We start from the raw sequence: 16,127 nt of genomic DNA on the forward strand, positions 1-16,127 counted from the left end.
TTCCACACAGCTGCCACAATAATTTTCTGAAGTGCAGGTTTGACCATGTTATTCCCTTGTTCAATAACCTCCACTGGCTCCCTACTAGCTCTAGGATCAGATACTAATTTATTTCTCTGGTTAGAATGTAAAGCCCTTCACAATCTAATTCCAACTTACCTTTCCAGATTTATTATGTATCACTCCCCTTCATGGTCTCTCTGGATCAGCCAAACTGGCTGCCTTGCTGTTCCTTGCACGGTCCATTTCCCACCTCCTTCCCTTTATATAGGTTCTTCTCCATGTTTGGAATGTACTCTCTCCTTACTTCTGTCTCTTAGAACCCCTATTTCCCTTCAAAGCACAGATCAATCACTCCCTCTCTCCCAAATAAAGCCTTGCCTAATTTCCCTCTCCTGGTTTGCCATCCCCATCAAAATGACCTCATCTTTATATTTTGTACATATATGGACACATTCTCTCCTTCCTCAGAAAGGGAAGTTCCTCGAGGGGCCGACACTATTTTTTTGTCTCTGTATCCCCAGGACTTAGCTCAGGGTTTGGCACACAGGAGCCCCTGAAGAAATGCTTATTGATGGATTGAGGCCCCATATCAGTATACCAGGTCTATTGAATTATGCAAAAAACAAGAGCTAGCTAATTAAGAAATTGAGTGACTTTTCTAAGGCTTGTGTGGTATTGGAACACCCCTAAGTTGCTGGGTTTTATTGTTACTTTTTTTCATTTTCATTACAATATCAGCAGGAATAGTCATGACCTTGTTCTGTGAATGAGGAAACTGATACTGTAAAGAGGTAAGTCTTGGATTTGGGGCTTGATAGTCCGTCTTGGGACAACTTTACCAAGAACGTCAATGGGTGTGCATGAGGAGGGGCCGCTGGGCGTATATTGAGTCCAGAAGTAATAGAAAAAAAAAGCCCAATGGCAAGACAGAAATAGCTAAGAAAGAGTCTTCATTATGGCTGAGCATCCACCACCTGGCTGGTGCTCATTAGCCACTAACAAAGATGTAAGATCGTGCATATCTGGGACTTCTCAATTTAATGATTTTATTAAATGGTGGCTGTTAGCACCTCTAAATGATGTGTGTTTAAGCTGAGAAGAGGGATCCTGAGTATTTACTCTCTTGTTCCCTGTTAGCACAAGAGTTAGAACAGACACAATATACTCCTTTATGGATGAATGTGAACTCTTGGGCACACACATACCATTGGAGCTTTGAATTTCAACACATTTTTAAAAACCAGCAATAGGTAATTGGTTGTGATAATGGCGAGCAGATAGAGGAGTCCTTTCCTCTTCAATGTATTGTGCTTCTGACTCCTGAGATCTAACCTTAATCTGAGAGCTCATGAACTTGGTTTTTAAAAATACTTTGAGAACTGTATTTCAAAATAATTGGTTTTCTTTGTAAGTCTCTGTATATTATTTTATGAATTTAAAAGCATGATTTGGAGAAGGGGCCCCCAGGCTTTTCCAGACTACCAGAGAAGAAGAAGTGTCCATGACACACACAAAAAAGTTGAGAATCCCTTTCTCAGACCACTTTCTAGGCCAGATCAGTCCCTGTTTGGGACAGAACCAGTTCCCCAATACTACCAATTTTATTGTAACAAAGACAAGTCTTTGAAAGCAAGAGCATAAAATCTTTTTTTTTTTAATGAACAACTGTGAATTGCTTTTACTTTTTAATTAAAGATTTTATTTTCAAAACATATGCATTGCTAATTTTTCAACATTGACCCTTGCAAAACCTTGTGTTCCAAATTTCCCCCCCCCACTTCTCTCCATCCCCCTCCCCTAGATGGCAAATAATCTAATATTTGTTAAACATGTTTAAAAAATATGCTAAATCCCATATATGTATACATATTCATACAATTATTGTGCAACAAGAAAAATCAGATCAAAAAGGAGAAAGGAAACGAAATGCAAGAAAACAACAAAAAGAGTGAAAATGCTAGGTTGGAGGCACATAAAATTTTGTAAGTGGAGTCAGGTAAACTTTATTTTCCCTAGTCAAATCATGAAAGCCAGCAGTCCTTGTTTAACCCCCTGAAGGTAACATCAGGTGTTTGGCTAATATTTGAAACCATTTTCTTCCCTTATTATTCCAAAGCTCTTGAAGGACCACTTACGGCAGTGGTTCCCATTTAGTAACTCAGGAACCTGTAGGGGTTCACAATAGTGGTCCAAAAGGTTCACACTAAAACTTCTTAAATGGCTCCTTAAGTAGTAAATAATTGCAGAATATTATGTGTAGTGTATTAAATTTCTCCAGGGGTTTGCATTATATTTTTGGGGGTTTTTTAAAAGGGTTTACAGAACAAAAAACAAAGTGATTAGCAGGAACTTGTGGCATAGAGGAATGAACTCTGAATTTGAAGTTAAAACTTGGAATTAAATCCTAACTCTGTTAGCCAATGTCTCTGGGACCTTGTCGCTTCCTCCTTGCTGGGACTCAGTTTCTTCATCTGAAAAACAAGGCGATTGGATTACATCAGTCTTTTTTGTGTGGTGGAATCTGTTGTGTGGACCAGCAAAGGTGATGGGTCTCTTTTTAGAATCATGTCTTATTGCCTACATTCATAATTGAAAGAAATTCTGTCTTTCTGTTAGAAAATAACGATGCACTCCTCCCCATCAAAGTTCATAGTTCACATCCTGAATTCTGCCCCCTTGGAATGTGTGGACCTCAGTTTAAGAACCTTTGGATTAGATCTCCGAGGTTCATTGTTGCACTGTGACCCAAGATCTTACATGATCTTTGTTTTAAAGAAGGAAACTTCTTAATTGGTTAGAGCATCCAGAAGAACTCCAGTCTATATCACATGAGGATGGGTTAAAGGAACCAGGGAGTTAGGCTGAAGAGGAGAAGGCTTGGAGAGCATCTGAGCTGCCTGCAATTAGAGGGATTTGTTTTGTTTTACTTAGATCCCAAAGGGAAGAACTATAAACAATGGGTAAAAGTTGCAAAGAAGTAAATTGAGGATTGAAATTTGAGCTCTCTAAAAATGTGGATGGGGGAGTAGGGAGTGGAGAGGCAGGGTTCTAGCCTGATAACCCTTTGGCACTAGTGTTGGAGTGGGCATTCTTTTTCAGATATACCTTTTGATTAAATGCCTATTAAAATCCCATCCTGCTCTGAAGCTCTCTAATTCCTTTATTAAATCCCATCATTTGGACTTGTTTAAAGAATATTGAAATTTCCCAAAGACAACTGAGCCCTCACCTCTCCTCCTCTTCAATTCTAGAGCCAGCTCAGGATCCATTTATAATCTGTCCAAAACACACACACACACACACACACACACACACACACACACACACACACTCATTCATTTCTTCCCAGCATAGTAATATTCGATTACATTGAAATTTCACAATTGGTTCAGCCATTTCCCAGTTGAGGAGCACAACTTTGCTTCTACTTTTTTGCTACCACAAAGAATGCTTCTATATCTATCTGTCTATGAAAAAGAGAGAATGAATGAATAAATGATGGAGAGGAGAGAAAAAAAAGAATTAGGGAGAGACTGAGAGAGATAAAAGACCTTTCTTTCTCTTCTTGACAAGAAATCTAATAAGGAAGGTTTTCCAAATTATGTTTTTTACTGAAGAAATTAGATTAGAGCTCTGTGAAACTAGGTGACAGCTGTAATGAAGAAGTTTAAAAGCTACAAGCTTTAAAAAGCTTCCTTTATCTAACCTGATGTTGTGTGTTTGTGACATGACATTTAAACCATAATGATAATGTCTAATTTTCTGGGGCATTTCTTAAGTGTCTACTGTATACTAAGAGAATTTGGGCACCTGGGTCTTGGAACCATAAGAATGACCTTAATGAGTCACTCTTCTTTGTGCTTGTTGCCTCATCTGAAATAAGAGATAATGCCCACCCTGCCAAGATAAAAGTAGACTATTGATTCAAGTCTCTACCTTTTTCAGAGCCCTATATACTCGCCACAGCCACTTCCATTCATTCTTCTTGTCTTAAGTTGTTTGGTTTGTTTGTTTGGCTTTGGGGGGAGGCTTATACCCCACAGGTTTTTTTCATCCCAACTCCTTTCCATTGGCCACAATGTAGGCTAAATATTATTATTAAAAGTGTAGATGCAAAGATTTACATGTAGGTGTTCTCTTTTTAAATTAAGTTTATTAGCATTATAATTTGGACTGTGTTTAAAAAAGGCTATCTCTTTAGCACTGTTCAAATTTGTGAAGGTCAGTGTTAGCTCACAGGCCCTGAATATTGGAAACAAGAAAAGAAATCAGGCTAGACAGATTTGATCAAATTTGTGAGGGTCAGTGTTGGCTCACAGGCAATATGGCTTGCCCTGAATATTGGAAATAAGAAATCAAGCTAGACAGATTGGATAAGCTAGCTAGACCAGAGCAGCAGTCCTCAGAGGTCTACAATTATACAGAACTTAAATGGGCAATCATATGTTCCTGCTTAAGCTTTCTGACTCTCCCATAGTGTTCCTCCATTCTTCATATAAAGAATAACACTGAACAAAAAAACAAAGCAAAAAAGTTGAAGAACCAATGGACTAGAGAAATAGCAATGGAAAATTACTTCCAAAAAAAAAAAAAAGAAAGAAAGAAAATGACTTTCTTCTAAGAAGGGAAAATGGGGATGTTAGTGGCAACAGAATCTGTGGGATGCCGTTGAATCAAGGTCCAAGTGGCCACTTTAACCAGAGGAGATTAGAGCTAGGGCTTAGGTGAAAAGGATTTGCTTTATAAATGGTCAAGACCAATACACAAAAAAGAGCTCTTGATTAAAATGAAAAATGAAACCTGTTCACCTAAATCTATGAATATCTAGATTATACACCTTTACTTTACCAAATCTTTATGAGAAGTCCTGACTGAAAGCTCCCTGATGCTTCTGGCTGGTTATATTTGTGTTGAAAAGGAGAAAGAACACTTGATTTAGCAGGTAGAAGACAATGTCCTTGTCTTCCTTTGCCATTATGTTTTTATTCTATCTATTCATCACAAAGGAAGAGAGAAGAGAGTTTAGAGTTTAAAAACTGGAGAACCAGAAATTCTGAAACTGGTATCTCTGGGGCAAAACCACCACCTGGCTTATAGTTTCACTGAGAGATAAAAATTGAAATGTGTATGGAATGCTTATCATAAGCTTGAATGGAAGTTCTAACAGAGAGACCCAAGACCTTGGACCAGGAAAACGAGGCAAAGACTTAAGTCTGAGGGCGTTATTAGCTTTCTGGGAGTAGCTGATATTTTCTTTTAAAGAGCTTGGCACCTGAAGTTAGAATCTCCTGCTTGGCAGGGAGGGACCTCATAATCAAGACTCTAAAGCAACCACAGAGGAAAACTCCTCCTCTGGGGAGGCTTTAGCAGTGGGTAGCAAGTAGTGTCCCAAAGAGACCTGTTCTGCCAAGTACCATCTGGTGGAGACCTGAGACCCATCCAACAGAAGTTATGCAGTGATATCATGGCGCAGCACTGTCAGCATCACAAGTTGCCCCTCCATACGTGGCCTTTGGCTAGATGTATTCCCAGTCTGGGTGCCTTTCTATATGTATTCTCTCCATGTGTCTTCTCTTCCCACTGGTGCTGTATTTGTATAATAATTTGCCCCAGGTTTATAGGGGAAATATTTTGTTGATACTTTTCTTACTGTGCCTTCTCATTCAGGGCTCTTGCTCTGAACTCATTGTAAATGCAATCAGGTCCTGGCCTATAGGTTTTGTTTTTTTTTTTTTTAGAAACTGAAGAATGTTTGGTTTTTTTTTTTTATTATTAAAACTTTTTATTTACAAAGCATATGCTTGGGTAATTTTTTGAACATTGACCCTTGCAAAGTCTTCTGTTCCAAAATTTCCCCTCCTTCTCCCCACCCCTTCCCCTAGCTGGCGAGTAGTCTAATACATGTTAAATATGTTGAAATACATGTTAGATCCAATATATGTATCCATATTTATATAGTTATCTTGTTGAACAAGAAAAATCGGATTATGAAGGAAGGAAAAGAAAAACTGAGAAAGAAAAAATGCAAACAAATAATAACAGAGAGAGTGAGAATACTATGTTGGGTTCCACACTCTGTTCCCAGGGTTCTCTCTCTGGGTGTAGGTGGTTCTCTTCATCAATGAACAAATGGAACTGATTTGGTTCATCTCATTGTTGAAGAGGGCCACGTCCATCAGAATTGATCATCATATAGTGTTGTTGTTCAAGTGTATAATGATCTCCTGGTCCTGCTCATTTCACTCAGCATCAGTTGATGTCAGTCTCTCCAAGCCTCTCTGTATTCTTCCTGTTGGTCATTTCTTACAGAACAATAATATTCCATAGCATTCATATACCACAATTTCCCCAACCATTCTCCAATGGATGGGCATCCATTCATTTTCCAGTTTCTAGCTACTACAAAGAGGGATGCCATAAACATTCTTGCATATACTTTAAGATCTCTTTGGGATATAAGCCCAGTAGAAACACTGCTGGATCAAAGGGATCACAGTTTGATAACTTTTTGTGCATAGTTCCAAATCTTCTCCAGAATGGTTGGATCCGTTCACAACTCCACCAACAATGTATCAGTGTCCCAGTTTTCCCACATCCCCTCCAACATTTGTCATGATCTTTTCCTGTCCTCTTAGCCAATCTGACAGGTGTGTAGTGGTATCTCAGAGTTGTCTTAATTTGCATTTCTCTGACCAATAGTGATTTGAAGCACCTTTTCATGTGGCTACAAATAATTTCAATTTCTTCATCTGAAAATTGTCTGTTCATATCCTTTGACTGTTTATCAATTGGAGAATGGCTTGGTTTTTTATAAATTAGAGTCAATTCTCTATGTATTTTAGAAATGAGGCCTTTATCAGAACCTTTGACTGTAAAAATGTTTTCTCAGAGACTGAAGAATGTTTGAAAAGAAATACAGTTTCATAACTTTCCAGTAATGCAGTCACTTAACCTACTTTAATCTTTTAGTACCCACAGCCCCAGGAAAATTTACCCAAACAAATAGGTGAGGCCAGTGAGTAAATAGAATGTAACTTGTATAAACAGCCACTTTCAAAGCCTAGTAACCAGAAGTTTGAAGAAGTATTGAAGGTACTCAGACTAATTAGTGACAACCTTCAACATTCCCCCTCCGATAGTACTTCCATTACTTGATCCTCATTTTTCTCCAGTGAGGACTGATTTCCTGCTATCTCCCCCATAAAAATATGGAATGATGTTTGTTTTTTAATGAAAAGAAATGAAAATTTAAAAAAAAATACTTCCTTCTCTGTTGTTTTCCCCCAAGCTTGGACTAAAGGGAAAAGGTGGCACATTTCCCTTAAACCGAAATCAGGTGCCCTGTAAAGGTAAAACTCCCAACTGGTTGGGAAATGTACATAATGAGTAAACAGGCAGTTTAATCTCTGTCTCCTCCCCTTTGCATGTTGTCAGGCATGTTTTCCTCGTTTACATTTTTACCTTTGCACATTCAATTCCACCAAGTTCCGGCTTCTTAGTTGGGCAGCCAAGTTGACAGAAGTTCACCCTGCCTTGCACAGGGCCCAGGTCCAACGAGCCTTCAGTGTGTGATTTCTAGAAGTTTAGGGCACAGTGGGACAATCAGACAATTCTGCTTCTAAACAATCTGACCTCTAACCCATTCAGCCTTGGGCTGGCAGTGTCCCAGCTCTATCACTGTGGAACTTCTGTGAAAATAAAATCTCTTTGGTGATTTTCCTCAGTGCCTCAGTTTCCTGATTTAGAAAATCAGGAAATTCAGCCTTATTTCTGAGGTCCCCTCCAACTCTAAAATTCTATGATATTTCCCAGATAATTTTATTGAGTTAAAAGAGACCAAGGTTCAGGAGTCCATGAGTTTTATTTCTACATTTTTGGTAGAGAAAGCATTTTTACTATTAATGACTAGTTGTATAAAAAATTACCTTTAACTTGTGTAGCAGAAGGGAGTGTTTTGACAGGAATTGGAACAAATTATAGTAGGTATTTGTTACTAAGCAGGACTGAATTTTCAGATCTCCTTTCATATGGTAAGGACAACTTGCTTTATGAAGAATTAAAAATGATACTGATAAGATTTTCTTGATACCTGGTCTGAAGTCAAAGAAATGATCCAAAAGTTCCTTTCTTTGCTTCCCTTCCCTCTTTACAATGAATGGAACAGTGAAAAAAAAAGAAGGAATGGGATCAGCTCTGGTAATTGATCTTTGAGGTGGCTTGCTCCCATTCATCTCTGCCCTAAGGTATACTCTTTCACCAAACCTCAGCTGCAAAGGAAGTCAGAAGCCCTAAGTGAACCCCCAGCATGACAAGGATCCTTTCTACCATATACCTGATGAGCTTTTATCCAAGCTTTGCTTGAAGACTTCCAGAGAGAAGGAACTTAATACTTCCAAAACCAGCCCATCCTAATTGTTAGGAAAGCTCTGACCTTGGTTTGATTTCTCTCTCTCTCTCTCTCTCTCTCTCTCTCGCTCTCTCTCTTCTCTCTCTCTTCTCTCTCTCACTCTCTCTGTCTCTCTCTGTGTCTCTCTCTGTCTCTCTCTCTATCTTCTCTCTCTCTGTCTCTCTCAATCTCTCTCTCTGCGCCTCTCTCTCTCTCTCTCTCTCTCTTTCTCTCTCACTCTCTCTCTCTCTTCACACACATACTTTGATCTTGAACTACTGTTTGATCTCTTTAGCGTCTTAAGATACCTTGAGTTACCAGAGAATCACCATTCTGCTTCAGTGCTTCAGTGCTACTGGCTCCAAATTGAATTGTTTGGAAGCTTTCCCTGAGTCAGCCCAAGTATACTGTCCCTGCTACTTCCACTCTTAGTTCTGCCCTCCATGGCCAAGCAGAACAGCTAAACCCTTTTCCTTGCAACTGTCTACTAAATGCTTGAAGACAACTCTCCACAGTTTTCACTGGATGAATACTCCAGGATTTTCTTGTGAAGGATCTATAATTTCCTTAGCATGGAAACCTTCCAGCATGGGAATAACAAAACAGTGATTTTTTTTCTATTCAATCCTAGAGAGTTACTTGAGCTAAGTATGGGTCCAATGACTTGCCTAAGGTTAAACAGGTAGTGTCAGAGATAAGGCTTGAACCCAAGTCTTCTTGACTCAATCCCCAACTCATTCACTGTACAAAATTGCCTCTAGTAGAAGAATATCAGTATTAGGAAGATAGCCTTTGTTTCAGGGAAAAGGTTAGGGTTGGTAAAAGCACAAATAAAAATATAACCAATTTTTTTTCCCTCCTTTTTCCATTCTGGACCTAGGCTGAACTACAGACATTTTTTATCCACTTGGTTTTTCCTGTGTGGATAGTTAGGCTCAACTTTTACAAGCTATTATAGACCTTCATAAGACTCTGAAATATTCTAAGGCTTGATGTAATCAGCACAGTGTCATTCACAAACAACATCTCAAGCACCTTATCAGCTGTAGGGAGTTCCTCTTCCATTTCAAAGTCCTATTTCATTTTACCACAAGTCTCCAAAGAAGGAAATATTTCTGGTTACCCAAAAGGTAATAGACATAGCAGACATGATTACTGGCATTTTACTAGCAGCTGTGTAGAAGAAGTGATAAGATATCAAGAGAACAAGGTACAACTGAAAGAACAGGAGGGCCAGTCATGTGAGAGCAAGGGTTAACCAATGGCTAGCTGGCAGTGCTCGATTGGTATCTATCCCAGGTTGAAATTTGGACAAAAGACCTCAGCTTGTCAAGTGGACCCCCTGTGGGGAGGATTCTGGGAAGATCCAACAAGACTTGTCTGGGATGAGGAAGTTTTGATGGATTGTGATCTCTGCCAATTAGTGAAATGATGGAGACACCACAGTGATCAGTGAGCCAACGTGTACTTATTAACCTTTATTGCTTTATGTCAGGCACTGTATCACTGTCTCAATTCATTGCGTTTACCTTTTCAACAGGTATCAACATAGCTAGCCATGTCTCCACATTTTATACTTCTAATTTAGGAAGTCAATTTTTTTGAATTGAGATATAAAACTTCCTATTGAATCCTTACTGAAGTTCATCTTATTCACTTTGATCCAACACTACCCCAGGGGGCTGGCAAGCTGAAAATAATTTCTAAAATATTTGAAACTAAGATTTTATTGAATCTAGAAATTTCAAAATCATTCCTAGCTTCCGGGCTGTACAAAAATAGGCAAGAGGTTGGGCTTTGGGCTTTTGGCCATCATTTAATGACCCCTGCTCTAGCCTTTGGAGAATTTTTGATTCTTTCTGTCCTCTGACATATCAGCTCTCCCTTCTAGCTTTGGATTGTTTGAGCTTAGCATCTAGAAGGTTCTTTTAAAAAAAAATGCTTGCTAATCCATTAATACCTTCATCTCAGTCATTGGTAGAAATATTGACTAGCACAAGACTAAGTACAGATCCTTGGATCGCTTTACTAAAGACCTCTTTCCAGTTGGACACCAAGTCATTAATGACTATTCTTTAGGTCCGACTAATTAAATGATCTTAAATTCACCTAGCCTATATCTAAAGTTCTATCATTTCCACAAGAGTAACATAAGTTTCTCTTTAAAATAATTAGCCAACATGTATGGGAATAGTGTTTTTTAAAAGTTTAAAGAACACCTTGATATTCATTTTCTCATTTGCTCTTCACCACATTATGAAATAGGTCCTACTATGATTATACCCTTTTGTGGTGAAGCAGATAGAATCCATAGATTGGAGTTAGGAGTTCAAAGCCTACTTCACACACACACACACACACACACACACACACACACACACACACACATGTCATGTATCCTTAGGCAAATTTACATCCCTGCTCTTAGCCTCATCTTACTCATACGGGAATAATGGGGATAATAATATATACCAGGGCAGCTAGTTGGTGCAGGGGATAGAGCACCAGCTTAAAGTCAGGAGGACCTGAGTTCAAATCTGGCCTCAGACATTTAACACTTTAAGTGACTCCGGGCAAGTCACTTAACTCCAATTGCCTTAGCAATCATCATCATCATCATCATCATAATAAATACCTCCAGGAGAGTTGTAAGGATCAAACAAGACAGTGTATGTCGTAGAAATGCTGGCTGTTATAAGTTAAAGTTAGATGACTTGCCCATGATTACTCAGTGTTAAATATCAGATTTAAGCAGCTCTTTCTGCCAGGCCCAGGACTCTTTCTATTCTGCTATACTTCTTCTACATTGCTTAATTAGATGCAAAAATTGAGTTATATATTTGCATATAACATGTCCCCAAAGTCTTAGTGCAGCCTTAAGCTTGATAAGTTTAATAACCTGTCAAATCTTAAGGATTTTGGACCACTTGGTATATCAGATGTAGGGAACCTTTTTTCTGCCAAGGGCCATTTGGATATTAGTAGCATCATTGACGGTTTATACAAAATTATCGACTTAACTTAAATCAGTGTGAGGTTGTTGTACTTAGCTTTCACCTCATCATTGCCTGTGGTTGCCTTAGTAAATGATTTCACGGGCTTTATATGGCCCATGGGCTGGATGTTTCCCACCACTGCTGTACGTGAAAGCTAGTGAAATGTAGCATAATTGTACATGAAAGTGAACTTTTTTCTTTTTTTTCTTTTATTCTTGTTGTTTGTGCCAGTCGGGGATACCCTACCCCCATAAATAACATAACTCCCATGCCCAGCTTCAAATGCTTGTATCACAAGCCTGTGGTTTTCCCCTTCTGTTTGGTAGCATTTGAGGAAGAAAAACAGCAGGAAGGAAGATAGTTACCTGAAGGTCATTTAAGCTTGGTAATTTTGATGCCGCCCTACATCTGTTGGGCATATCATAGGAGAATTGAAGCCCAAAAGGGGATAGATGCGGATTGTGTCAATTTTAGTCCTGTTTACACTTGCCAATGTTTGATCTAAATTTTTAATGAAAACCTAACGAAAACATGCAAGGAATTTACAGTGTGGGAAATTATATTTGTTAGGCTGTGGTCCCATGCTACCTTGTATGACTCAGTTCATCATTGAGTTCCTGGCATCTAAATAAAACAATTTAAAACTCACTAAGGCAGATGTTTGGGTAATTGGGAAAAATTCATGTACCTAAACAGAAGATTGATATTTGCCGCCACATAAACTATATCCACGAAGCTCATGAGACTAGGAGAAATCTATTACGTTGGCTCTAGATGAAGTTATTGACGGAAGAAATCACTGAGTCATATAATTATAGAGCAAAAAGGAACCTTAGAGATCATCCACAGTTGTCCAAGCAAGGGAAATGAGACCTAGCAACTTGCTCAAGGTCACGAGTTAATGGGTAAATTTGCCACAGAAATTAGGTCTTCCGACTGCCCTGAGCCTAATATCCTTTTTGCCACAATCAGTCGGGTCCCCTTAGCTTTTAGGAACAAAGGGAAAATGGATTTGAACCCTAGTTCCCTCTTCCTAATTGGTGATGGCCTTTTTTTTTTTTTTTCATTTTCTTACTCATTCCCCAAATATTTATTGAGGATTTATTCTGTGCCAGGATCTATGCTACTCATTGAGATGCAAAGTCAAAAACAAGTCCCTGACTTCAAATAAGTAGAAAACAACAGGTATGCAGATAAATATGAAATATATACAAAGTGATTTTCTAAGGAAAGAGCTCCAAAAGCATGGAAGATAAATATAGTCTTAAAATCGGAAGATAGTAGGAAGTGCTACTTGTTGTTTTTAATCCATCATTCTCAAAGAAGATCAATGACATTACGGGTTGATGTCTTGATGTACATGTGAATTGGATTTCAGTGAGGCAAAGATGGGAAAAGTCAGTCGGCCTCGTTTTCTCCTCCAGAACCCTTGAGCCAAGCATCAAAGGAAACCAGGGTTTCTAAGGGATGAAAGAAACCAAGTAAATTCCAGGCACGGAGGACAGCCGTACAAAAGTATGAAAATGGGAGGTGAATATCACACATGAGGAGGAGTAGCAAGTAGATCAGTTTGGCTGGCAGTTAGTGAGCCTGAAGGCATAAGAAGCTTAGAAAGTTAGGCTTCTCCTTCCATCAGATATCCCACAGAATTTGATTATGTAACTTGGTGATGTACTTAACATTTAATATCTGGTATAGCTCTCTCTTGATATCTTTTCTCCCTAAGACTAATTCTCTTTAAATACACAAACCATATCTTATGTCTCCTTTGCATCTCCCTCAACACAAAGCAAAGTGGAACACTTCATATTTGCATTTATCTCACTTGGAAATGGGTATATTTCAAGTCAGTGAGTTATTGAAGTCTCTTCTTTGTAGCTTTGTTTAAACTTAACTCTGTTACAGCTCAGTGGATTGCATGGACAGTTAATCATATATGAAGACACTACAGGGAGTAACATCTGAGTTTGAACTTTGTTTTTGTGTCAAAAGACAGTCAAATCACATGTGATATAGACTACTTTACAGAAAAAATGTTTTAGTAAAATGAAACCTGCCTAGTGAGATGTATTAAAAGTTGATCATTCGCTAAATAACTTTAGCTCGAGGGTACTGAAATGCATTTTATTTGTTAACTTCCACATTTCAGGTGGTAAATTTGAACAACTACTATCCTAGCATACTGAAAGTCTTCAAAACCTTTGTTAGGTTGGAATGATGCCAAATATAAGGGAAAGTGCTGGCTCCCCACATGACCAGGGAGAGTCAGAAAAGCCACCATTGAGTAGAGTTTAGAGACCCTCCAGCAACTGCTACTATTTATTTTTTCTTTTTTTAAATTTAATATTTTATTTTTTCCCAGTTACATGTAAAAACAATTTTTAACTTTCAAATTTCAAAACAAATATGCTTCCTTCTTTTAAAATATGGTAGCTGAACTAAAAAAATATTTTTAATAGCTGCCATATTTTAAAACAGGGAAGCATATTTCTAAAAGATTTCCATAGAAAAAGTAAAAAAAAATCCATTTAAATAAGATGTATTTATTTATTATTTATTATTTTATTTATTCTATTATTTGTTTATTATTTATTTATTTTTTTAAATAAGATGCACAATGGCCTTAGGAGCCAGAAAGACCTGATTTTGAGTCTTGCCTGTGACACATAGTGACTTAGTTACTTAGTCTCTGAGTGCCTCGAGACGCTTCTTAATGTGGGGGTTTCAAAATTATGATTTATTATCAGTAAATGTTTGATTTAAATACCTATTTATATACCTATATTCTCATGTATTTTATATACCTATATACTTATGTAAAAATTTCTGGGGTAAAAATGTGTCATGAGTGGAAAGAGTTTAAGAAGCCCTATCTTAGGCTAGACTTGCTTTCATTTGTGTCAGTGGAGGGAGTCTTTCCACAATGAAGAAATTCCCTTCCCCCCCAAAAAAGAAAAGAAAAGGAACTGTAAATTTTAGTTTTTTAATTTAGCTTGGAAATTTACTGGATTCAACAATATCACTTCCCAAAGGTAATGGATATAAATGAAACCTTTCTTTGGCTAACTGAGATCTTTTACCTAAGAAATAAATTACCTTTCTTTAATGAGTCTTCACTAGTATTATCATTCATCTTACATCTAATTTCTTTTAAAAAATAGTCTGTTTTCCTCATTTTTATATAATATGTTTTGTAACAGAGACAACTAAAAGCGGATGCTAAAAGAGCTATTGGGAAACTTCAGCTGCGAGCTCTGAAACATGGAGACAAGGTACTTGGAATACTCTGAATTGCCACTGTTGTTTAAAGCACTGAAACAAGTTACATTTTCTACCAAAGCATCTTTGACTTTGACTTTTATGTTTTATGTTTTGACTTTTATGTCCTTCATGTTTCCTGGGAAACCACCTAGAGTAATGGATAGAGCCAATGCAGAAGTTAGGAAATCCTAGGTTTAAGTTCTATCCCTTGTATGGGTACTAATTGTATAATCATGGGGAAATCACTTAACTTCTCAGTGTTTCTAGCTCTTCTTTTAGTCATTGGTTTTTATTGGTAGAAGGAGTTACCATACCAGGAGTTCCCTACATCCATGAAATCACAACAGTGAACTCCAAAACAAAAATATATCCTCATTTCCTGATGTCTAAGTGGTAGAACTTGGATGGCAACTTCTCAGGGGGAAAACTAGCAAATCTTAAGCTAGGACTGATTAACAAAAAAGTTCCCCATTAGAAATTTAGGTAGAATATCTATAAAAAGATATTTTATGGAGTACAATTCATACTAAAAGATCAAGGGAAGTTTTAAAATCAGTGCCAAATTTTGCTTTCGTTGTTATCTCTTTGACCAAATGGTCATGCCTTTTGAAAATCGACTAGATAGATATAGATATAGAGATATAAAAATGGATATCATACTTCCTGCCTTCTCAATAGGAGGGAAAATAGTGGAAGGAGGGAAGGAATTTAAAGTTGAAATTAAAAGTGGCTTCTATTTCTTTTTTTTTTTTCCCCCTGAGGCTGGGGTTAAGTGACTTGCCCAGGGTCACACAGCTAGGAAGTGTTAAGTGTCTCTGAGACCAGATTTGAACTCGGGTCCTCCTGAATTCAAGGCTGGTGCTCTATCCACTGTGCCACCTAGCTGCCCCTGAAATTAAAAGTGAAAAAAGAAAAAGAAAAAAGGACTTGTAAATTAGACAGTCCCTTGGGAATATTTTTTTCTATTGTGTTTCCCTTTCCCAGAGGAAATCTGTTATACAGGTTATATTCTTATTTTATCATATAATTTGGATTTTTAAAAATCAAAGTCCTAGAATAAAGAAAATAATAAAAATTCATTTGAAGAAACAAAAGGTCCAAATTTTTAAGCAAGAAAAAGGAGTAAAAGTAGGAATGAAGAGGGTTTGGTATGTCTGACCTTGATTAAAAAGTACAAATGCAGGTTAATAGACAAATAAGACCCAGAAACTACCAAAGTAATCCAATGTCCAGTAAACCCAAGAATACAAGTAGTTTACTTGGGAAAGAACTCTCAGGAAATCTGTAAAGCAGTTTATCCGAAAATTTGGTCCAGTCAGCATCTCATATAATATCCCCAGAATGCTCTAAATAGACATGTGATCTCAGTATCCAAGTTCATGTCATAAACAATATTAAAAGATATCTTTTAAAACTATGATTAGGGAAAAATTATTAACAAAGCAAAAGATATGTAGTTGATCATAAAAAGAAAATTAGAC

At 37.6% G+C, this 16,127-nt stretch overlaps 1 protein-coding gene across 5 annotated transcripts in view; it reads left to right on the forward strand.

Moving 5' to 3' along the window:
- The window catches only part of RNF128 (ring finger protein 128), a 124,775-nt gene that overhangs the window by 94,113 nt on the left and 14,535 nt on the right, over window positions 1–16,127 (forward strand). For all 5 annotated transcript variants that reach the window (XM_074277960.1, XM_074277963.1, XM_074277965.1 and 2 more), the window contains exon 3: window positions 14,586–14,657. In XM_074277960.1, coding sequence (XP_074134061.1) covers window positions 14,586–14,657 — 72 coding nt within the window. The remainder of the gene's footprint in view (window positions 1–14,585; window positions 14,658–16,127) is intronic.

This window comes from Sminthopsis crassicaudata, chromosome X (assembly GCF_048593235.1).
Source record: "Sminthopsis crassicaudata isolate SCR6 chromosome X, ASM4859323v1, whole genome shotgun sequence".
NCBI classification, from domain to species: Eukaryota; Metazoa; Chordata; class Mammalia; order Dasyuromorphia; family Dasyuridae; genus Sminthopsis; species Sminthopsis crassicaudata.